The following is a 25,125-nucleotide window of genomic DNA, read 5'->3' as shown; positions in this document are numbered from 1 at the left end:
CTTTGACAAGGCTGAAATGCTCCAAGCTTTTCCTGAGTCTTTCCATGCTCTTGTGGGCCAGATTGAGGGAAAGAAGATGCAGTGCTTGCTATTCTTTCTTCTTTCAAAACAGATATTTTTCCTTCAGTCAAGCAATTGGGGAGGGATGATATTAAAACGTAATGTCTATATATTTTTCTAAGTTGTAGGATAAGGCTACAAGGGGCCGGAAAGGTTTTGGATACAAGAGCACCAGAGCATTCCTCCTCCGCCTCCAGTATGCCCCCTTCCCAGTATTGGCATTAGGGAATGAAATGACAATTGAAAGATTCCCAGAGAAAGGAAAGTTGGAAATGTGGGGAATTCCAACTTCTCCTGCCTTGCAGGGAAAATATCCCGGAGAGATTAGGATTCAGTTCGAGTGTCTGATTAAATAAAAAACAGTCAACATTCTAGAAAGTTTGTTTTCTTAATAAAATTAAGTTTTACCTGGCACAAAATATTCACTTGTTTGAGACCAGTCAAATTCTAAATGAAATCCCAAGTGTGCTGCCTTTACTGTAACAAGGATGACGAGGTAAACAACTGAAACAGTACCTGAAAATAAAGAGAGAAAGAAAATGTTACATTACTTTAGTAGACTTATAAAATAAGGAATAATAAAGTTGTTCTATGGTTCCCAGGTGACATATACTTTGGCTGTTGCAAGCCCAGAAAAAGCAGATAAGTCTTTCCATTCCCTCTTCTTCTTTCTGCTATTTAATGCTTTTTCTTTTCCATGTGTATATCAAATTTGGAGATAACTGCTCTTACTATGAAGTTACCTTTTATCCAGTTTAAATATTAAGCCCTCCAGATGTTATTTGATAGTAACTCTCATCAGCCTTAGTCAACTCTGAAGGGATGAGAGCAGCTGGACTCCAACAACATCTGGAAGGACACAAACATTTTCCATTCCTGCTTTACATCATAAACAATCAGGAACAAACAAGGAGAAGAAACCCAGGATGGTGGACAGAGTAGCTGAGAAAATTATGTGAGCACCATGTTTATTGTTCTACAGATTTTCCTATAACAAACGTTTATACAGGATACTTCATAGGGAGAAAACTGAAGATCTTGGAAAAAATATCATTTTTACTACAGTTCCAAGAATCCCCAGACAAAATGTCTCAACTCCCACATTGATAAGCTTTGCGACTTCATGAAAGTTAATTGGGTCATTTAGTGGAGACCTTTTATGCAGTACATGATTTGTCCTTTGCCCAGCCTCCCCCAGTTAAATGGAAATATTAAAAAGGAACAGTACAGTAATGAAAAGGTTAAGACAAGATTTCTAAGGGAAAACATTTCAGGAAAGAGCTATACACCTTTCCAAATACATTACACATATAATCTCCAGGAATACTGTTTCATACCTAAGATGTTAAATTTGGCAAAGAAAGACGGAGACTTAAAATTCAATAATAGAAGAATGATAATCAGGTAAAATGGGACTGTTTTTGATTTGCTCCACCACTCTTCAAATTCTTCAAATCCTGCGTCACCGGTAGAAAGAAAGAGAGACGTTCTGTTTCCTGGAATTTCCTGGCCACCATCATTTGGACATATTACTATAAAAATTGTAACAAAAAAAGGGAAACAAAAGAATGGATTTAGTCCCAGCAAGGAATAAGGCATGTGTGTTCAAAATCAGGACATACATTGAGATTACTAAGAGCTTGATTGTGGTTGAAACAACAGGATGACTTAGGCGTTGGAATGGTGTGGTTCTAACTTCATCTCATCGTAAGACTTCCCCCATAATGGCCCAAACACCCACATGTCTTGGGAGTTTTCTGAACAGTTTCAGTTGACAAAGAAGGTCACTCACACAAAAAAGTATTGTAAAGCAACAATGATTCTGCTACTTTGCCCCATCTTTGCCTCCAACACACACACATCGCCTCTCATTGCCTCTGCCAAGGCAACAGACAGAGCAACACAAAACAATTATCATTTAGGAAACACAGTTGAACGTTTTGTTTGTTGAAGTTCTGCATGCTTGCTCTTTCCCTGCCTTCTGTGCTTGCAGAAAACAAGAGAGAAGCAAGACAGCAGCCAAAGGGCTGTCTCCTTCTTCTTCTTCTGTGTGTCACTGTTATGAAGGCATCTAGTCACACATTCTTTCCCTCCACATGGATGTGTTCAGTGTCTTGTTTGGAGGCTTTGTATCTTATCGCCTGGAGACAAGCGGCTGCCCACTTGTCTGCCATGAGTAATCCAGTTTCTAATTAGAAGGCAGTACTAGCACATTTACTAACAGAGCTAGATTCACATAATGAACACACACATATATTTGTAGTAGTCACATACTACTATCATCTTATCGGATAATAGAATCTGTATTAGTGGGGTACTTTTGTCTCTAGCCCCTAAATTCTGTACCCTAAAGGCATCAGATCCCACCTGATCTTGGAAACTAAGCAGGGTTACCTCTGGTTAGCACTTGGTTGGGAGATTACCAACAAAAAACAGATGCTGTAGGCTATATTTCAGAGGAAGGGATTGGTAAAACCACCTGTTTATTCCTTGGATCAGAAGACAGTATGAAGCCCCAGTCACCAACCAGAAATTCGGGGAGTTAAAGTACAAAACTACAGTAAAACCAAAGTTTGGGAACCACTGTCTTTCACTATACACTGTACTAAATGTTTTTATTGCAAGCAACCCTGGATATTATGATGTGGGCAGAACAGAAATATTGCAAATCAGTTTTTTAAAGCAGTGTTAGCCACAGTTAGTACAAAGTTACCAGTTTGGAGGTCAGATGCAAGCAGCTGTCAGCCATAAACAAGCATGTTTAATGCACAGTTTGTGATCTAACTATGTATTCTGTGGAACTTTCCTCTGAATTTTCTTTCATCTCATACTGGCATTGTGCCAGGCCATCCACAATGTTCTTAAACACAAGAGCTTCATGGAGCATTTGGTCATGTTTCTGAAAAGCTAATGAACGCAACTGAGTCATCAGGATTATTTTTGCCAGCCTGTTTGTTCTCCATTGTCTGTATACTAGCAGTGTTTGAGAGAAAATAAACAGTACTTCTGAAATGTACATGGGATTCTTCTGTGCAGAGAATTGAAGACAGCAGACAAATAGTTGAGTTCCCCCACAGAATTTAATGCATTAATTGGCATTAATTAAGTTTATATTTAACATATGCAAGAGTAAGACATTATTCAAAACCAGAATGCCTTTTAATATGATTCTTAAATACTGAGCCATGTCTTTGGTGATATTTTTTCTTTTCACCACATCTTTCTGTGCAAAAGCAAATACTGAATTCTGCTTTTAATACCATGTGATTTTGTAATATCTAATATATCTAGCAAATTATATTTTGTATTTCAAACTGTTAGGATAACTATTATTTTAACATGAATGTTTTTACTGTGTTGTTTTGAATATACACACACACACACACCACTGTAATAAAAGCTATTGTTGTTGAGTGCTAGAAGTATGATTTCTCTGGAGACAATTCCTCTGGATTTTTTGCTTCTTTCATTGGTTACTGCAATACCTTATCCTTTCTATTGAGTTATGCTTTTATAAACTTAAAAAATTCAATTCTTAAAAATGGCATAGCATCAACTCAGGGATACTGTATTATAATTTCCAAAGAAATTATAATCAATGCGCAGCTTGAGCATCTCTTATCTGGAATCCCCAAATTTGAAATATTCCCACAACTGTCCACATATAGGTGGCTAAGACCGTGACCCCTTTGCTTCCTGATAGTTCAATGTATACAAATTTTGTTTCGTGAATAAAATAATTAAAGATTATTGTATAAAATTGCATTCAATTGCATTGGGTCCTCATTATGCATGTATATGTTGATATTGTAGAGATATTTCAAAATCTGAAAAAAACCAAAATCTAAAATACTTCTGATCCCAACTACATTGTACAGTATGAGAACATCTGGGTGGTAAAAAACTGCAAAGCTTACCTCGATTGCTCCCATTTGTTCCAGGAACAATGTCTGTTATGTTAATATCATGAACATAATCTGAAAGAAATGACAAAAATGTATTAGGAACACCAGGTCCTGGCAGTTAACCTCTCCAAAAGTACATTTAGAAACAATTATTTGCTTTTTAAATTACGTATATTGACCACTTTTCTCCCAATACATGACCCAAGGCTACACAACATATGCCAAGGGTGACACACAGAAAGAAGCTTTCGTATTATTATAAAGAAGTCTACAACTGAACAAACCTTCCTGCTCTGCTGACTGGGAATTTATGTTTAGAGCTTACCTTTTTATGTTAAATTTCAAACATTTTACTGTCATATTTTATGCTACCCTGATTACAAGTCAGGTTTTATGCTGCCTTTACTATACACAATATTTCTTCATTTATGCATATCTAGTTAGCTATCTAAAAGCCATATTCTGGCGTAACTGCATTATTCCAAGCATATTTAAAGGAAGTCGAAGAATGGCCCATTAAAGCAGCCTATCATGGAAGTTACCAGGCTATACAGAAATGAGGTTAGGTTGTTTTTTTAAAAACTTCATTTTCAACAATAATTTAAACAGGGAGAGTTTGGTCTCAGTTGTCAATGCAATTGTTGTGACTGTTCTCCCCCCCTCCCTCCCTCCCTCCCTCCCTCTCTCTCTCTCTCTCTCTATCTCTCTCGTGCACTGCATTGCCATCTGCTGGAGAAATACCTCAAACTAATAAAGCTCTCATAACTGCAATAAAGTAACATGGTCTACTATTTAAAGCTCATTATGCCTATTTGGAGTTGTTGAAACCCAGTTGAGTGTTTCTCCCAAGTAAATATCTCCAGCATTAGGGCAAAAACTACCCTAGCACCAGAGCATTTAAATCAATTTAATAGTTTATTAAAATGCCATGATCATGATGAAATGTAAACATAAAAGCCCTTTGTTTACAATCAAACTATTATGTGTTTTATTGTAGAAAGATGTACAGAACTCAAAAGTGGCAGAAACAAAAGAACAGGCACATTCAAAAATGTTTCACCCAATTCTGGGACATCTGTGAAATCTCATTCCTGAATGTACATAATACCTGAGAAACATCATTCCTTTAATAATTAATTATATTATGATTTGATTAACAGACTTCTCAGTGCTGAGTGCGTGTTTTATAGTAGTCCTCCTACTAAGCAGAAAATGTGTTACCAATTTATTTATAATACGTTTGTGTGTTGCTACCCTTCAGTTATATACCATAGGCAGGCTACAAAAGGAATAAACAAATGCAGTAAGTTAATAAACCAAAGCCTGAAAAGAGTAAAAGCAAGATAAAGCAATAAATAGAATTAAAAATGCATCCAGAAAAAGCTTTACTCGGTGCAAAATGGACAATAAGATAGGAATTGATTTAATATGTCTGGGTATTACATTTCTCAACAGGGCTTCACAGGACACCTTTCTTTCCATCTCTTCAGAGGATGGAGTCAATCATAGGAGGCATTCTGTTGATGTTGGGAAGGAACATATGGTGACATCACCTAATCCTAAACCTTGAAGCATTTTCAAGATTAAAAATTTTCAATGCTTTAATTTGGGACTAGGAATGGAATGGGATGCTGAAGAGTTGTTATATGATCAATTCACCCAGTCCTAGTAAGTAGTGTATGAGCTGCATTCTGAAATAACTGCAGTTTTCAATTAGTCTTCAAAAGAGTTCCAGTTGTCAGAGCATGAAGAACTGATAGCCCAAAGACCGATAATTAAATTATGTTTCCAGTTCAACAGCAAGAAAATACTGCTTCCTTTACATTCTGCATTTTGCTTTTTTCAAAACCAGCAAGGGAAGGATCGGTTATTCGCAAACTGCTATCAAAACCTTAGGGTTAACCAAGGTTTCCCCCTTAAACAAGAACTGAAACTAAACTCTGAAACTGTAGAAGCTCTCAAGCTAAATACATCTCATACGAACAATATAAATTAGGGTAAACAGCAGGCAGTTTTGCTCTGGAGAGTAGAATGGATGCACAGTGAAATTATTTCTAACAGACACATTTATGAGATCAGGTAGGAAAAAAATGCACTTACTATAAATAAACTTTCCTGTGTTGAAAAGGAAATTGGACATGAGCACCCAGTAAACCACCATGGCTCCAATAAGAGACACCAGTGAAAATAAAAGACTAGACCATTGTCCAAAAGATCCAAAATAATACTTGCAAACATCTGGGAATTCCCAAGTTGAGGTATCTATTGAAGCTGAAAACACAAAAGTATTAGGGACATTAATAAAAGAAAGGTTAAGACTAAAGCTTATTCATCTAATACTATGCTAGTGAGCATTAGGTCTTCTAAAGTCAGATCACTAAGATTAAACATTAAGATTAAAGAAAGACTAATAAAACTGATTCCCTATATACTAATAATAGGGTAAAAATTGTGGGACATTAAATAACCAAGGAATTTCCACAAATTAAAATAAGTACTTGAAGTAACTGTCAAGAACACAGTGGTGATGTCTATGTAGAGCTTAAACTTGAATTCTATATAATTTAGTCCTATTTCCTTCAGCAAAATTTAAAATTAGCCTTCAACTAGACACAATATTTTAATGTTCCAAAATCATGGTTTTTTTTGCAACAGTCTCCCAGAACTAGATTTACAAGACAGACAGAGTCATATAAAGACTTGTCACAATCTTCACAATTTAGAGACCTATATAGGCCACCCATCATTTTTGCAATTCCAAACCATGGTACAGAGATTTGGCTAAAACCCTATTTTTATTTTTAAAATGTAGAGAACATTTGTTTTAAATTTGTGGTTGCAATTAACTTCCAAAACTGGGTGACAAGCCCCATAAAAACCTTTAAAACAATTATTTCCACATGTTATAAATATTTTTATTAACATATTGTGTGGAGCAGTTTGCTGGCAAATTATTTATTATGTATTTTATTTACTTCATTTCTACTCCGCCTTTCTCAACCACGAAGGGGACTCAAGGCGGCTTACAAATCCAGCAAAAATTCAATGCCGCACAGGTAAACAATGAAACACATCTGATCAAAATATAAACAATCTAAACATATAAGCAATAAAACACATAAGAGTTAAGGTACAATACTTACATTACCCAATGAATAAATGTACCCAGGATGTGAGGGTTGAATTTGAAATTGTGTATAAAGGGTATCTTTCTTAATTCCAAAACTACTTATACTGCCTGGAAGACACATTACATATGGTGCCTGGAAGCTGGAAAGTATATTGGTTTGTTTCCTCATGTGGATGCTTTGGTGGGAGGAAAGGTCTGCTAACTGGCAAAAGCTATTTCCACACTCCAGGCATTTATGCAGATTCTCTGTGTGGGTTCTGTTATGCCTAGTAAGGTACTCTTTCGCGTGGAAGCTCTTTCTGCACTCCAAGCATTTAAATTGTGGCAGCACTTCAACAATGGAGTGATGTGGTCTGTATCAGGTTCTGAGAATTAGCTCACAGAACCACCAAAATTGCCTGCCTTGACATATTACTCAATGTCTCTGTTATTTTGGATACATTTTGTTATGTGTTTTACTGTGTTTTATTGTATTGTATGTATTTTTCACTGCATGACCATATGCTTGTAAGCCACCATTTATTTATTTATTTATTTACAGTATTTACATTCCGCCCTTCTCACCCCGAAGGGGACTCAGGGCGGATCACATTGTACACATACAAGGCAAACATTCAATGTCAAATGAACACAGAGGCAGAGACAGACATAGAGGCAATTTAATCTTCTCCAGCTTCCTGGATTCTGGCCACAGGGGGAGCAGCTGCTTCATCATCCACTGTGAGCCGACTTCCTCATTCCTTTCCGCATGCTGGTGGCAGTTTTATGGTGTTAAATTAGTTAAATTAGCCTCCCCACATAGTGGTTTCTAAATTTCCTACTTGATAGATGCAACTATCTTTCAGGTTGCTAGGTCAGCAACGAGCAGGGGCTATTTTTTATTTTTAATTGACGGGTGCTCACCCCGCCACGGGCTGGCCTCGAACTCCTGACCTCATGGCCAGAGTGATTTATTGCAGCTGCTCAACAGCCTGCGCCACAGCCCCCAACTACTATGTGAGCTTTAGGATAGTGAGTTGTATTTATTTGTCTGTGTATTCTCATCTTTTGTCTTTTACTGTTGATATGGTCAGTGGGCTAATCAAAGAAATCTATCAATCTATCTATAACTCCAGGAGACTAGGGTTCTCAGAAGAAGGCAAAGGCAACCCTCTCTGAATACATTTTGTCAAGAAAACCCTGTGATATGTTCATCATGGGGTCACCATAAGTTAGGGACAACTTTTAATGTAAAATCACTAGTCAACATGAAGCTGACCTTTTGGCTGAATTTTAATTTTTAGATCACAAAAACACCAAATAAAGCAGACTGGAGTGCATGCAGTTTGCCTAGTCCTGCTTTGGAACATGCTTTGGCATTTTAAAGTGTACAAAAACATACAAATAAAGGATTTTATACAGCAGAACTCCATATTCTACTGGAACACATACTCACGTATCATTGTCCTTGATTTCACAACTCTGTAGCAGCAGTAAAGCGTCAATATGCCCATGAGCAGAATAATAATGATTCCAGTGGTAAACCCTGCCTGTTTTTCAAAAAATGAAGTTTAAAATCAAATATTTAAGCAAATTCTGGTGTTAATGGAAGATTTGTCATGCAAATATGTATTGCTCCTCGCATGCATGCACACACATGCCATACCTGCTTAATTCCCCAGGGAATACTTAATATTGATGTACCCATCATGGTATTCCAGATCATAAATCTGAGGGGGAAATAACATGTGGAAACACCATTAGTTGAAGACACTTTTTAAAAACATTACATTTAATATTATGAATTTACAAAAGAGAAATTCTAAAATAATGTAAGCCATGCAGAATATTTCTTTCACATACATTGTTACTAGGCTGGAGTTTTTGCCAGAGCCATCAGCACAGCTATCTACTTTGAAAGCCGTTCCCAATGGACTATATACATAGATTTCTTCTGCAGCAGGAAGTACGTGATCAGGAGCCACCTAACAAAAGATAAAAACAGAAAGGGTTATGTCTAAAAGGGTACAGCAGTGCAGTATTTACTCATAAAACTAAACAAGTGAGGTTTGGTCAGACCCAGAAATATACAGTAGAGTCTTGCTTATCCAACCTTTGCTCATCCAATGTTCTGTATCATCCAACACAGCCTGCCTTTTAGTAGTCAGTGTTTTAGTAGTCAATGTTTTCAATACATTGCAACACTTTGCACTAAATTTGTAAATACGGTAATTACTACATACCATTACCATGTACTGAACTGCTTTTTCTGTCGATCTGTTGTAAAACATAATGTTTTGATGCTTAATTTGTAAAATCATAATGTAATTTGACATTTAATAGGCTTTTCCTTAATCCCTCCTTATTATCCAACATTTTCGCTTAGCCAACATTCAGCCGGTCTGTTTGTTGGATAAGTAAGACTACTGTACTGTGAAGGTGGATATTTAGTGTGAATCACTTTTTTTATAATTGCTTTTCACATTGCAAGGCTAATGCCAGACACTGAAGATAGGGTTACAGCCCTGATTAATTCCTTCTTCAGATACTGCCTTTCCCAGTAGTTATCTATACAGCATTTAGCATTGGCCAAGGAGGTTGTTCGTGGTGCCCTGGAATAGCAGGCTCTATGAGCCTACCAGGTCATACATACTCATGTATTAGTTGACCTCATATATAAGGCAGTTTTTGCGTCAAAATTATGGATTTTGAAACCAATGTTTCCTTTAGGTTCTTCCAGGATTGACTGCACTCTTGTCATTTACCACGATACTCAGAAAAGGGGATGGTTCCTTTTTTGATAAGAGTTTAGATACAGTATTCACAGTAAAATGTGAATAAGTTGTCCCAATTCTGAGGGGTTGATTTTTTTAACTGAAAGTTCTACTTATATATGAGTATATAGAGGAGGCATGGGCAAACTTTGGCCCTCGAGGTATTTTGGACTTCAACTCCTACAATTCTTAACAGCCGTTAGGCTGTTAGGAATTGTGGGAGTTGGCATCCAAACACCTAGAGGGCCGAAGTTTGTCCATGCCTGGTATAAAGAATATCCATAATTTCAGAAACTTTGATTTTCCAGAATGTTGGGGGTTACTAATGCTTGTCATAATCTAATTTTAAAATACTAAACAAATACTGCACCTATTCCAGAATCCAGAACAATAAGACAATCACAACCATATGCACATCCATTTGGTTACCAATGCAAACTAATGCTGACCAGCTCCAAGGTGCTTTGAAGAGCTGGAAGCATATTAATTTTGAAAAAAAAAGTTATCCAAATTCTTCTCACTTGCTTACTAGAACTTAATACATCAACCAACTATCTTCTTGTCTTTGCATTTTTTTTCTGTCTGTGGAACAAAGAGTATTCAGCCAGATGAAAGGATAGATCTTACAATTTTATTCCAAAATTGTTCAGGCAAAACATTGCTATCATAGAACAAGTGGTGCAAAGGCAGGCATCAAGTAGACCGGCTCATAGTAATATGTCTTTTTTCTCACCAGTGCTCTGTCTGAAGGTGAAGAAAGCCTACTGTAGTAGTGTATCCGTTTATTCATTGCCGAAGCTTCTGCTGTAACCCTCTGCATGTCATCATTCACATTAACAATATTTGTAGGTTCTATGTGAAATGGCCTAAAAGAGCAACAAAAAATCAACATATGTTGATTGTGTAACAAATAGCTGTTTCTGAAAGGAATCTATTTGTAAACTATTTACATTTTATAATTACAAGTTAAATACCTATATAGGTTGAGTCTCTCTTATTTGGAAATCCAAACTACTCCAAACCCAAAAACATTTGTTGAAAGCTGCCCATTTCCACCATTGGAAAAAGGGGGCAGTCATACGCCCAGTATTCATTGAGTTTTTCCTCAAGGAGCCCTGATATACATTGCTTATACAAGGTTCCTATTTAAAGCAGACACCCTAGACCAGGGGTCCTCAAACTTTTAAAGCAGAGGGCCAGTCTACAATCCTTCAGACTGTTGAGGGGCCGAATTATCATTTGAAAAAAAAATACGAACAAATTCATATGCACACTGCATATGTCTTATTTGTAGTGCAATACAACAATAACAATTAAAGAACAATACAATATTTAAAAATGAAAACAATTTTAACCAAAATAAACCTATCAGGATTTTAATGGAAAGTGTGGGCCTGATATTGGCCAATGTGGTAGTCAAGTTAATTAGGATTGTTGTTGTTGTGTGCCTTCAAGTCATTTCAGACTTTGGGTGAGCCTAAGTCTAAAATATTTATTTATTTACTGCATTTATTTACTACATTTATATCCCACCCTTCTCACCCCAAAGGGGACTCAGAGCAGCTGTATGTACAAACAATATATTATATTATTAGCATAGCACAATATTAGCATTATATATTACTATATTGAACTATACCACTATACTGTCATATTATATGTTATATATAACATATAATTAATATTATTATATGGTATTATTATTAGTAAAATATTGTATAACATTATAATATTTTATTCATATTATATGTAATATAATATTATATTATTATAATATAATATTATATTACATATAATAATAATAATAATAATAATATATTATTATTATTATTATTATTATTATTATTATTATTATTATTATATTATTATTATAATATTATATGTAATATCCCCCCCCCCCCCAAAAAAAAGGTCTAACTGCCATTCTGGACCAGAATGAAGAAGACAGGGCCAAGAAGACTTCTTTCCACCATGTCTCCTGTATCAATTTAATGATATAATAATATATAATACTATTATACTATATTAATATTATAATATATTGTATATACATGTAATATTAATAATAATATTATGATGTAATACAATGTAGTAATAATTATAATTCACTATTATAATTGTATATTTATATTACATGCAATATTACTAATAATATCGCAATATTCGTCGTATAATATAATATATTATATGTATATATACTTGTAAACCACCCTGAGTCCCCTTCAGGGTGAGAAGGGCGGGATATAAATGTCGCAAATAAATAAATAAATAAATACAATATGTTATATTATTAAAACTGATATAAAAATATTATATTATAAAAATGAGGCCGGGGGCCAGGTAAATGACCTTGGAGGGCCGCATCCGGCCCCCGGGCCTTAGTTTGGGGACCCCTGCCCTAGACTCTCGCTGCACTTGCCTTCTGCTGGCCTGTGTACAGCAAGGTTGATGCTGTGGAAACAACTGTACGACAAGCATAGACTAACCCCATTGGTTGCTACCTGTGTCCAGGCCAAAGGGAATGAAAAATACTTATGGACAGGGAATTATTTCCCCCTTTGCTCAAACAGTAGAAAGTGTACTGACAGCCCTTGGGGGAAAACTCAAAAAGGCACTGGACATGCAACTATCCCTCTCCCCGTCCCCCATTTCCTTCATTCACTATTTATTAGGCTTGTACATTTTGGCTGAACCTTGATCAGTTTCTGCCGGCCAGATACCAGTAGACCCCCATATCCGTTTTTGCACACTTCCCGGAAATGGGTGCACAGCCGGATGGTGTTTTCAGACCACAACCAAAAAATACGGCTAGATCCGGGAATCCCCTTCCTGTCATCTTAGGCAATAGCATCGTTTGTCTTTATATCATTCATTAAGATCTGGATTAAAAAGCATCAGAGTTAAGATACTACTCTTTCTGCAATCCTTTCCCTTTGGTTTGTAGATGACACCTGGGTCAATGCTTCCTTAAAACTGTTTCTACTCTAGAGGAGACAGCTCTCTCCCTGTACACAGCTTTCCAAGGCACTTTAAGGAGGTTTCCCACTACCCAGGGAAGGAAGAGTGATAACCTGGACTTCCTTTTAAAAGTCCTCTTTTTTCTTGATTGCACTGCAGGCCCTGCCTGGAGTGGTGCCTGCCTTTTCCCCCCTCACGCCTTTCTGCTTCAGGTTTAATGCTTCCTTAAAGCTATTTCTGCTTTCTACTCTAGAGGAGAGGTAACTTCTCAGTAGTTTCTGAGAAGGAGGCTTTTCTTTTCGTTCACTGGGATTACTATTATTATTATTAATAATAAGTATTATCTTTTAGAAGTATTTTCTGAAGGAGAGGAGGGGAGGAGAAAAAGAAGCTAAAAGGGTGACTCTCCAAGTCTCCAAACACGCACATGCTCCCCACCCACCCACCCCGCACATTCCCAACTCTGTGAGTCCCACTAAATGAAAAGAATCAAGAAAATAAAGGAAAATCAAAAAGATTCAAAAGAGAGGCCAAGCCAGACGCCAAGCCAAAAAATACACTGAAGCCAGGATGCAACTGTGATGCCGAATAGGGGAGGAGGAGCTGTGATACACTGCCATGTGGTCCCGTTACAGACGGGAAAACATGATGGCTGGGCCCTTGTCGTTACGGCCATCTGGTAGAGCCGAAGAAGCGGGTTTGGCTGAAGTAAAATAGCTAAAAAGGATCCATGCACAAGTCTACTATGTATATGCAAATACAGGCATTCAAACAACTAAAAACAAATCCAAAAAACCTTCTCGTCGCAAACATTTCAGATAAGTGAGATTCAATCTAGGTACGACTGAGCAAAACAAGGCTTTCCCTGCTCAGCTTCAGCAAACAAAACATTTTATCTTTTTTCTTCTAACAGCAAAGCTTTCGGTCTCATATGTTGACCTCTCCAATGCACCTTGACCAGCGGCCACCTGACAGCAACATCCTTCAAGGCCCAAAGAAACTGATAAAAGGTTTTTTTGGGAAAGGGAACATGTTTACTTCATTCATTCTGATCATATGGTACATGAGTCATTCAGTGAAGAAACTGAGGTCAAATTGCAGGGAAATGTGTACGCCAAAAGCAGTAATAGAGGAAGAGGTTTGATGAACCTGGCCAAAGGCCTATCATTCAACATCCTAGTTCCCACAATAGCCAAGGAATTGTGGAGCTCTGAAGAGCTCACAAACAACTAGACTCTCCTGTTGTTGCTTCCTCTAGTAGTTGCCATGCATACTGCCCCTGAACCAGAAGCTCCATGTATCCATCTAATGATTAATTTTCCATGATTCAGTCTAGTACAGGCATGGGCAAATGATGATTTTAGGGCCAGGTGATTTGAATTGCAACTTTCATCAGCTTTCTGCTATTTAGATAGGGATGAGAAATGTTATCACTGGCAATGCCACTTCATTTGAAGAGACATATGTTGTCCAAACAAATATAATACCTAAAAAACACCTCATTTGTCAAAATTTAGAGGCATGTTTTCCTAAATCACCTTTAGGTATCAAATTGTTTTTCTCTAAAGGAGACCACATACATATTTCCCAACTAAGTATTTCCAAAATGCATTGCACTTAAAACAAAAACTTTGGATACATCCTGAAAATTCATTTCTCTTTTACAATGATTTCAGATCCTTTTGCTTTAAAAATAAAACCCCTGTACACAACAGCTTTAACTGAAAAACTCTACATTTATAGAAAGATAAATGTTTATAAGGAGCTTCAGAATAGTTTAGGAAAATATTTCCAAGTGGCCCTATAAAAATATCAAAACAATACAAACAAAACATTTCAATTAAACAAAGTAAAACAAATGTTTAAACAATATAAACAAAGCATTTAAAAGCCTTTCAGCACAGAATGAGAAGAACATACAGTTTACCTCCTGTATGTCTTTAAGGTAGAAGTGGAAAACATGTGGACTTTTAGGTGGTTTTTTCTGGCCTACAATTCCCTTTAGTTTCAAGTAGCACAGTCAGTAGTAAGAGATTAATGGAGATGCAGTCCAAAAAGATCTGAAGGTTCACAAGCGCCCATTTGCTTTAGAGGTTTGTTTATCCAATTAAACGATATTTTATACAGCTGCATTTGTGTCATTGATTGGGCAGAACAAGTGGAAAGGCCCTGAGAAGCTATGCCTTTCTTTGGGCCTGGGAACACAGAATTACACTTAGGCATCTCTACAGTTAATCAAATACAGTAAAGCTGTCTTACAGAAACACATATGATACACTCAAGATGCCTTTGTTTCAGGAAGGAAGGAGATAAGTGCTAACATAGATTAAATACAATGGCACAAACGTTATCTTGAAAGCCTTCCAAGACAAGAGACGTCTGTCTAATTCAAGGACTTCCTGTTAGTTGATTGACCTCACACTTTTCAATATTTGGCATATTTTTCCTTAAGCATATACAACACTCCAACATGCACTCAACAACACTAACTAGTTTGCAGGTTTCCAAGGAACTTTGCAAGGTCACAACCTCATTAAGGATTGCTCCTCAACAGCCTCACTTTCCTAACCTATCCCAGTCTGCTCTGCTGTGTTGTAGCGCTGATTCACATGTGCAGATACATAATCTAATCAACCACAACTGTTCTGAGTGTGGAAGTTTTATTTTGGGGGGGACTATAACTCCCAAATGAGTATACTGCCCCAGAAAATCTGGAGTTGATAGGTCCTTAAAGTAACTTTCCCAATCTCTGGAAGTGTAATCAAAGCCTTCCCCCAAGACAGTCATTTTACACAATCATATCATTCACTCCTAGTTGCTGCAGTCAATCAGTTACAAACACATACATACAGTTATGCTAAGTCTACATACAGAGACATACTCAGGATTTCAATCTTATAATATTTTTACTACTATTAAACAAGAACTCTCTTTGCTCTTACAATACTGAATCTTTGTAAGACGTACTTATGGAGAATTAGGGTTATTTTATCAGTACCCAAAATTATCCATAGTAACCTTTAAGAAGAGAGGTTTAGGGATAGAACATTCCAATTAATAACAGGTGCTGTAGACTATATTTCCAAGGAAGGAACTGACAAATGAATTAATGGGGTCACCATAAGTCAAAGGCTACTTGAAGACACCTATATACACACATAGGAAGTTGTTGACCTTCCCATACTTTGGACTACAATTCCCACAAACTCTTATTACTGACCATGCTAGCTATGGTTTCAGGAAGCTGGAATCTAAATCATCTAAAAGGACAATGTTTCCTGATTGCCGGTTTGTAGGAATTAACACTGCTGGGAAACCAAAGATTTCTAACTTCGGATCTGACCTGGAATGACATAAGAATGTGGTCAACTACCCTTCTAGATTTTACTGCTTATGCCACAATATGACTGACTATCCTTCTATATCACCATTTTTCACCTGTTAGAGATGAGATCCTGTGAAATTAAAGGATGAACAGAAAGAAATAACATCAAAATTACAATTATAAAAGACTAGTCCTAAAACCTGACAAAAGCTCACATACATGCCCATACATTTCCAGGTGCACTGAAAGTTTTCCTCACCTTTTGCACTTCAAGTCTTCTGGGTTAAACTGAATGTTCAGGACTCCAACGTCATTTTCATCACCTCCAACAGGGATGAGAAGGGGTTTACTATCTTCCTCCATATCGAAAGGATGCTTTTTTGTCTATCGTGGCAAGTTCTTTTAACCTTTAAGGTAAAATAGTGAAATCGCTGTGAGCTACTACCATTCCATTTCCTTTATATTATATTGCCTGGCAAAACCAAATATTTGATAACAGGAAATTAGGGTTGTGACAAAGAATTTATTTCCTCAGTTTTAATTTAAAATAATTTAATAACTTAATTTTACAAAGATTTTTAAAGTATGGCTACAAGAAGGATTACTAAATACTAACCTGGATTGTCACTAATGCTATAAACACCAACATTTTTAAAGGGCCATTGCCCATTGAACAAGAAGTAACAAGGTAGTGATAATAGTTTTTTTCTAATTCCCACCTGAAGTTTTTTTTTTTAATCGGTCTCTTCTCTTTGCCTTTGTAATCCTTGAAGCAGCCCAAACATTAGAGTAAAACACAACAGGCTGCAACATGGAAATAATCTCCATCCCACTTTTGCTGAATTTCACTGTTCATTTTGCAGAAGTCTAGTCCATCTTTGTCTCTTTCCTTGTCTTAAAACTTTCAATGAGACAAGCAAGTCATAACAGCCAGAGGGAAACAAATTGAATGTTGCTTAGCAATGTGAAGAAATATGTGTGTGTGTGTCAAATACTCACTGTAAAAAGGCGTCAGGGTGTAAATTTCTGTTTTTTAAAGGGTGCTGGAAGGCTAGACATAGAAATCCATGTTCTTCAGATTGGGCACAGACTGTTTTTACTGAGAAGAAAAACATAGACACCAGCAGATTAAATTAGTAGGAAAAACTCAAGAAGTCACAGGAAGTTTCAAGATAACAGTGCAAACAATGATGCTGACTCAGTTGCAAAAGTTATCACAGGCTTCTTTTTTAAGTCAATGGAGTCTTGTTTTCCAACATAATCCCTCTTATCTATCAGGGGTTTTGAGAAAAAGAAAATACCAGGACACTCTTATATATGTCTAGTCAAAACTAAGCCCCAGGTCATTCAGGTATGAAGTGTGGTATGGGAGATTTATCAACAAGGCCTCATCCACACTGACCATTTCATGAAGTTCGAAGATAGCTTCAAACCCAGACAACAAACTCCCAGAAAGGCACACAAATGTCCATCAGTGTTTTGTGGTTTGTGTCATCACCATCCGGACCTCAAATGGGTTCCAGGATTTTCTATGTAATCATCATCACAGCAGGAGCTGTGGTGGCACAATGGGTTAAACCCTTGTGCCGGCTGAACTGCTGACCTGAAGGTTGGCAGTTCGAATCCATGACAGGGTGAGCTCCTGTCTGTCAGCCCCAGCTTCCCATGTGGAGACATGAGAGAAGTCCCTACAGGATGTCCCCTGGGCAACATTTTTGTAGACGGCCAATTCTCTCACACATGAAGTGACTTGCAATATATTCTCAATCCGCTTCTGACACAAACAAATCATCACAGCAAAACTACTTTATTCAATATTGTTTTGAAAATGCATTAAATGATCAAAAGTTGGTATTAATATCTAGTTTGGTTGCTGTTGATGTATTCCTTTGTGGGGTTCAAAATATAAATAACACTAATTTCAAAACGGATTCTAGTCCCCTGTTGACTACTACATAAGTATCCATTTATTTCCACCGCAGGACTTGGAAGGTTTAGTCATCATAATTCAAAAGGCTGATGTCAACATCTCAGTTTGAGCAAATCTGAAACTCAGCTGTTTCAACAGGCTGAAGTTGCTGCTTAACTCAACATTACTGTACTTGGTCAGAAAACAAGAAACCTGAAAAATCCCAAGTTCTCGAACTTGTGCTCTCCAGATACAGCTTTAGAACACTTTAAATCAAGTATTTCTGTTGTTAGATTACTGGAGGTACTTTCACAGATGACACCCCAATTTATTTACGAACTAGGTGCTGACACCCCAAAATAAGACATAGATCATACAAACCATAATCCCCCACCTCCAGGTGACTATCCCATTTCCAAACATCTGACCATTGTGTTTGCCCCTAATCTTTGACTTCCTATGAAATATTATGGGGGACAGCATGATATGCCCCTGATTCCTTATCATCAATCTTTCCTTGCCTTGTCACTTGAGAAGAAGGAAAAAACAGGTTTTGTAATTCAGATTGTTTGGGACCACCACTCATCTGAAAGGCTGTTATTTTTTTAGCATTGCCTAATCATGACCATGATTATTTCAAAATAATTTTATACCACAAGCATGTAATTTCAGTGTATTGCTTAAACTGTTGTTGTGTATTGATTTTTGTTATGTATTGTTTTTGTTGTTTTAAATAGCACGTCTTAAATTGTTTTTCATCTTCCTGATGGGTTTAACTACATTTTAATATGACTCTATATTAGCCATACAGTTGGCCCCCTATATCCACGGATTTTGCATCCATCAATTCAACCATCTATGGCTTGAAAATATCACACACACACTTGATTTTCCATTTTAAATAAGAGATACACTTTTACTACACCGTTATATATAATGGAACTCCAGTATCCATGTATTTTGGTATTCACTGGAGGTTCTGGGACCAAACCCCAGCAGATACTTAGGTTGGATCTACACTGGCATGTAAAATGCAGATTATCTGCTTTGATAATCTGGATTACATGGCAGTGTAGACACATCCTAAGATCCCACTATATTGTGTTTAACTGCATCCTGGGTTCCGATATTCTATAAAACATAACAATAATTTTTGCTCTTCACAAACCTGACTAAATTACTGACAGTATTTTTTAAATCACTGTAGCTATTGTCACAACCTATAGACCCATTTTGGCTCTATAGCTTCTGCACTGCCATAAAATCCAGATTATCAAAGCAGATAATCCACATTATCTGTTTTGAACTGGATTATATGATTCTACACTACCATATAATCCGGTTCAAAGCATATAATCTGGATTTTATGTGGCTGTCTAGAAAGGGCCTGTGTATGTGTGAGCCTTTAAGTTGCCTTTTACTTAAGGCAACCCCATCAATTTCACAGGGTTTTTAGGCCCTTCCTACACCGCTATATAATCCAGATTATCTACTGGATTATCTGAGGTCTCTTCTACACTGTCATATAATCCATATTGTTAAAACAGATAATCCACATTCTCTGTTTTGAACTGGGTTATATGAGTCTACACTGCCACATAAACCAGTTTAAAGCAGATAATCTGGATTTTAGATGGGGGTGTCGAAGGGGCCTTAGGCAAGGAATGCCTAAAAGGTGGTTTTGCCAGTTCCTTCCCCTGAAACACAACCTACAGCAACAGCATCTTCATTTGGTATAATTACGTCTGCTCTTAGCCATAGCCTTGCTACCATTCATGTTCTTCTAAGTTCCCAATTAGATTAATGAAATGTCTTCTATGTGTGACTGCCTTTGTGTTTGATACAGAAGGTAGCACAGCTACCAAACTAATTTCGGGTTTTTACTGCCATCTTTCAAAACACTATTCAGGACCATCTTACTTAGAAAACCTGGGCTGTGGTGCAGGCTGGTGAGCAATCGGCTGCAGCCAGCTGCAACAAATCACTCTGACCAAGAGGTCATGAGTTCGAGGCCAGCTCGGAGCTGCGTTTGTCTCTGTCTTTGTTCTATGTTAAGGCATTGAATGTTTGCCTTATATGTGTAATGTGATCCGCCCTGAGTCCCCTTCGGGGTGAGAAGGGCGGAATATAAATACTGTAAATAAATAAATAAATAAAAACCATCTTATATTAAAAACGGGTTGTCAACCCCTGACATTGACAAAAATTCATTATTGCCCCTTCTAACTGATGCCCATCTTCCAATATCCATGAAGTTTTGGAAATGTGAAAATGTGAACTACTTAAACAGTCTTCCAGAAACTATCCCATGGCAGCTAATCATAAATGCTGCTCTTGGCTGTTGAAATGTCTTCAAACTATTCCAGAAGTGGCCTCATGAGCTCTTTGCAAACTATTCAGACCTTTGCTACACTACAATGTTTATAGTAATATACCACTAGTATAATAACCAGTAATATTATGGTGAAAATAATGTACTTAGACTAGAGCAGGCATGGGCAAAGTTGGGCCCTCCAGGTGTTTTGGACTTCAACTCCCTCTCGGCTGTTAGGAATGGTGGGAGTTGAAGTCCAAAACACCTGGAGGGTCCAATTTGCCTATGTCTGATCTAGAGCATGGGGTGTCTCTACACCAGTGATGGCCAACCTATGACACGCGTGTCAGCACTGACATGCCTAGCCATTTTTGATGACACGCTACTGCATGCAGATTGATTGGATGACTATGTCTTTTGTGGCCAAATTTGGTGTGATTTGTCCAGTGGTTTTGTTGTTTACTCCATGGGAATTATGCACATTACATTTTTATATATATATATATATATATATATATATATATATATATATATATAATTTTATTATTATTGTAGTATATTATCATGTTATTATTATTATATTATTCATTATTCATGACTACATTGAAACTAGAATGGAGAGAAATCAGCATGGAAACGGCAAGAGGTACCATAGATTGTTGTACATGGAAATAATGGTAGTAAATAGTTTTTGATTTATTGAATACAGTTATATATTACAATTATATATTTTTGTTATTTAAACTATACATATTGCGAAATTATGGTTTTTTTCTCACCACCCAAGTCATGCTAGGTTTTTTAGTGAATTTTGACACACCAAGTGCAAAAGGTTGCCCATCATTGCTCTACACAGTGGATAAAATGCGGTTTGATCCCACTTTAACTGCCTTTAATCACTGCTATTGAATCATGGGATTTTGTAGTTTGGTGGGACAACAGCACTCATTGGCCAAGGAGGCGAACGACTTTGCAGAACTAAAACATAATCCCACAGTGTTAAAGTGGTATCAAACCGAATTAATTTTGCAATGTTGATGACCCTTAGATTCATAATTCCATGACGGTCGAGCCAAAACGCTCGAAAAAGCGTGCACTAAATTTGATCAGCTGTGGTCCAGGTAGGATTTGTATGTTTATTAGGAAGTGATATTATACCCAGAAGGATTTGCTCCTAGGCAGAGTCTAAAACACAGATCCCAAAGCGTGATACAACGAAGGCAATGCAAATAGTGAAAGCAATCGAATTACAAGTAGTGGAAAGACTCTTACTTGTAAAGGTTCCAGCCTGGCCATGCTTTTCCCCGGGATGCGGGTCGGATCCCTCCCTCCCGGCCAAAGAAACATCAACAGGAAGGAGGGCGATGCTGCTTCCAGCACGCCTTGCACCATAGAGATACCTGCAAATAGAGTGAACTCAGCTTCTGGGCATAGGCTTAACAAGGGGAAACATAGAGCTAGAACATTGTAGAACACCCCATACTATGTGTTGTCGAAGGCTTTCATGGCCGGAATCACTGGCTTGCTATAAGTTTTCTGGACTGTATGGCCATATTCCAGAAGCATTCTCTCCTGACGTTCACCCACATCTATGGCAGGCGTCCTCAGAGGTTGTGAGATCTTTTGGAAACTAGACAAGGGAAGTTTGTATATCTATGGAAGGTCCAGGGTGGGAGAAAGAACTCTTGTTCTTTGGCTTTGCAATGCCAATCGAGGTGATTGCAGTAGAGTCTCACTTATCCAACGTTCTGGATTATCCAACGCATTTTTGTAGTCAATGTTTTCAATACATCGTGATATTTTGGTGCTAAATTCGTAAATACAGTAATTACTACATAGCATTACTGCGCATTGAACTGCTTTTTCTGTCAAATTTGTTGTATAACATGATGTGTTACTTCATTGTGCTTAATTTGTAAAATCCTTTGGTGGGAGGTGTTAGCCGGCCCTGATTGTTTCTCTTGTCTGTTGGAGGCAAGTATAAATGTTGCAATTAATCACCTCAATTGGCATTGCAAAGCCTTGCAGCTTCAAGGCCTGGCAAATTCCTACCTGGGGGAATCCTTTGTTGGGAGGTGTTAGCCGGCCCTGATTGTTTCTCTTGTCTGTTGGAGGCAAGTGTGAATGTTGCAATTAATCACCTCGAATGGCATTCCCCCAGGTAGGAATTTGCCAGGCCTTGAAGCTGCAAGGCTTTGCAATGCCAATCGAGGTGATTAATTGCAACATTTATACTTGCCTCCAACAGACAAGAGAAACAATCAGGGCCGGCTAACACCTCCCACCAAAGGATTCCCCTAGGTAGGAATTAGCCAGGCCTTGAAGCTGCAAGGCTTTGCAATGCCATTCGAGGTGATTAATTGCAACATTCACACTTGCCTCCAACAGACAAGAGAAACAATCAGGGCCGGCTAACATCTCCCACCAAAGGATTTCCCCAGGTAGGAATTAGCCAGGCCTTGAAGCTGCAAGGCTTTGCAATGCCAATCGAGGTGATTCATTGCAACATTCATGCTTGCCTCCAACAGACAAGACAAACAATCAGGGCCGGCTAACACCTCCCACCAAAGGATTTCCCCAGGTAAGAATTAGCCAGGCCTTGAAGCTGCAAGGCTTTTCAATGCCAATCGAGGTGATTAATTGTAACATTCACATCTGCCTCCAACAGACAAGAGTACTTCCTCTCGCCCTGGACCTTCCACAGATATATAAACCTCCCTTGCCTAGTTTCCAATATACTTCACAACCTCTGATGCCTGGCTAATTCCTGCCTGGGGGAATCCTTTGGTGGGAGGTGTTGGCTGGCCCTGATAGTTTCTCCTGTCTGTTGGAGGCAAGCGTGAACGTTGCAATTAATTACCTTGATTGGCATTGCAAAGCTAATTTGTAGTTTTCCAACAAACAAGAGCTCTTTCTCCCACCCTGGACCTCCCACAGATATATAAACCTCCCTTGCCGAGTTTCCAATATGCCTCACAACCTCTGAGGGTGCCTGCCACAGATGTGGGCAAAACGTCAGGAGAGAATGCTTCTGGAACATGTCCATACAGCCCGGAAAACTCACAACAACCCACCCCATACTAGTTTTTTCCTTTCGCTTTACCCATAACAGCCTTCAAATCTATGGCTCCTTCTACACTGCGACAGAGAATCTAGATTATCGCTTTTGAACTGCCTTATATGGCAGTGTAGACTCAAGGCCCTTCCACACAGCCATATATCCCAGAATATCAAGACAGATATTCCCACAAAATCTGCTTTGAACTGGGTTATCTGAGTTCACACTCAGATGTGGGATTTTCTGCCTTAGTATTCTGGGATATAGGGCTGTGTGGAAGGACCCTATGTTATTTGAGTTCACACTGCCATATAACCCTGGTCAAAGCAGATAATGTGGATTATCTGATTTGATAACCTGGATTCTATGGCAGTGTAGACGGAGCCTGAGGCCCCTTCCACTCTGCTGTGTAAAATCCACATTGAACTAGAATATATGGCAGGGTGGACTCAGATAACACAGTTCAAAGCAGATATTGTGGATTATCTGAATTGATAATCTGGATTCTATGGCAGAGTAGAAGGAGCCGGAGGCTCAGGACTGAAAAAAAAAAAAAAAAAGGTAAATGAAGCTTTGATTGTGAGGAAAGGGACTGAGGACCCTTCTCCAGGCTTGTATAAAATCCAGATTACAGTAGAGTCTCACTTATCCAACACTCGCTTATCCAACGTTCTGGATTATCCAACGCATTTTTGTAGTCAATGCTTTCAATATATCGTGATAATTTGGTGCTAAATTCATAAATCCAGTAATTTCTACATAGAATTACTGCGTATTGAACTACTTTTTCTTCCAAATTTGTTGTCTAACATGATGTTTTGGTCCTTAATTTGTGAAATCATAACTTAATTTGATGTTTAATAGGCTTATCCTTAATCCCTCCTTATTATCCAACATATTCGCTTATCCAACATTCTGCCGGCCCGTTTATGTTGGATAAGTGAGACTCTACTGTATCTGCTTTGATAACCTGGATTTTCTTGCAGTGTAGAAGGGGGAAAGGGAGGAAAAATGTATGTACTGGGACTGATTATCTTCGAGCCCTTTCATACAGCCCTATTTTCCAAAATATCAAGGCAGAAAATCCCATAATATCATCTTTGAACTGGGTTATCTGAGTCCAGATTGCAATATATTCCAGTTCAGAGCAGATAATGTGGAATTTTTTTCAGCTGTGTGGAAGGGGCCTTACTTACACACAAAAGTTTGAGATATTAGAGAGCCGAGGTTAGTAAAACATGGTAAAGAACAGCAGAGGACAGAAGTTGTAAAACAAAATGTAGAGAATGTAAATATTGAACTAGATTTCTTCAGTCCCTGCGGTTTAGGGTGTATCTATACTGTACATATAATGCACTTTGGCACCACTTTGCCATGGCTCAATGCAATGGAATTCTGGGAGCTGTAGTTTTGCAAATTCTTTAGCCTTCTCTATCAAGGAATGCTGATGGTTACCAAATCTAAAATCTCAGAGTTCTGTATCCCTGAGCCATGGAAGTTAAGTGGTGTCAAACTGAATTGTTTCTATGCACGCACAAGAGGTTGCAGCAGTTTCCTTTTGTCTGAGGTGCCTTCCACACAGCTGAATAAAATCCCACATTATCTGCTTTGAACTGGAATATGGCAGTGTGGACTCTGATAAACCAGTTCAGAGAAGATATTGTGGATTATCTGCCTTGATATTCTGGGTTATATGGCTGTGTGGAAGTGCCC

At 37.9% G+C, this 25,125-nt stretch overlaps 1 protein-coding gene across 2 annotated transcripts in view; it reads right to left on the bottom strand.

Annotated features, from left to right (window-relative positions):
- Nucleotides 1-21,754, bottom strand: part of slc38a9 (solute carrier family 38 member 9) — a 53,232-nt gene extending 31,478 nt beyond the window's left edge. Inside the window, exons 1-11 of one of the 2 annotated variants that reach the window (XM_003216181.3) lie at nucleotides 21,627-21,754; nucleotides 17,131-17,230; nucleotides 16,391-16,538; nucleotides 10,582-10,714; nucleotides 8,938-9,059; nucleotides 8,741-8,804; nucleotides 8,531-8,624; nucleotides 6,066-6,236; nucleotides 3,978-4,037; nucleotides 1,398-1,592; nucleotides 469-576 (exon numbers count right to left, since the gene is read on the bottom strand). In XM_003216181.3, coding sequence (XP_003216229.1) covers nucleotides 469-576; nucleotides 1,398-1,592; nucleotides 3,978-4,037; nucleotides 6,066-6,236; nucleotides 8,531-8,624; nucleotides 8,741-8,804; nucleotides 8,938-9,059; nucleotides 10,582-10,714; nucleotides 16,391-16,494 — 1,051 coding nt within the window. In that variant the 5' untranslated portion in view covers nucleotides 16,495-16,538; nucleotides 17,131-17,230; nucleotides 21,627-21,754. Of the gene's footprint in view, nucleotides 1-468; nucleotides 577-1,397; nucleotides 1,593-3,977; nucleotides 4,038-6,065; nucleotides 6,237-8,530; nucleotides 8,625-8,740; nucleotides 8,805-8,937; nucleotides 9,060-10,581; nucleotides 10,715-14,733; nucleotides 15,610-16,390; nucleotides 16,539-17,130; nucleotides 17,231-21,626 lie in introns of those variants that run through there. The other variant, XM_008102782.3, reaches the window with a different exon arrangement.
- Between the last annotated feature and the right edge of the window lie 3,371 nt (nucleotides 21,755-25,125).

Source organism: Anolis carolinensis, chromosome 2, assembly GCF_035594765.1.
Source record: "Anolis carolinensis isolate JA03-04 chromosome 2, rAnoCar3.1.pri, whole genome shotgun sequence".
NCBI classification, from domain to species: Eukaryota; Metazoa; Chordata; class Lepidosauria; order Squamata; family Dactyloidae; genus Anolis; species Anolis carolinensis.
The sequence above is the reverse complement of the archived record's forward strand: the minus strand, read 5'-3'. Positions and strand labels throughout refer to the sequence as shown.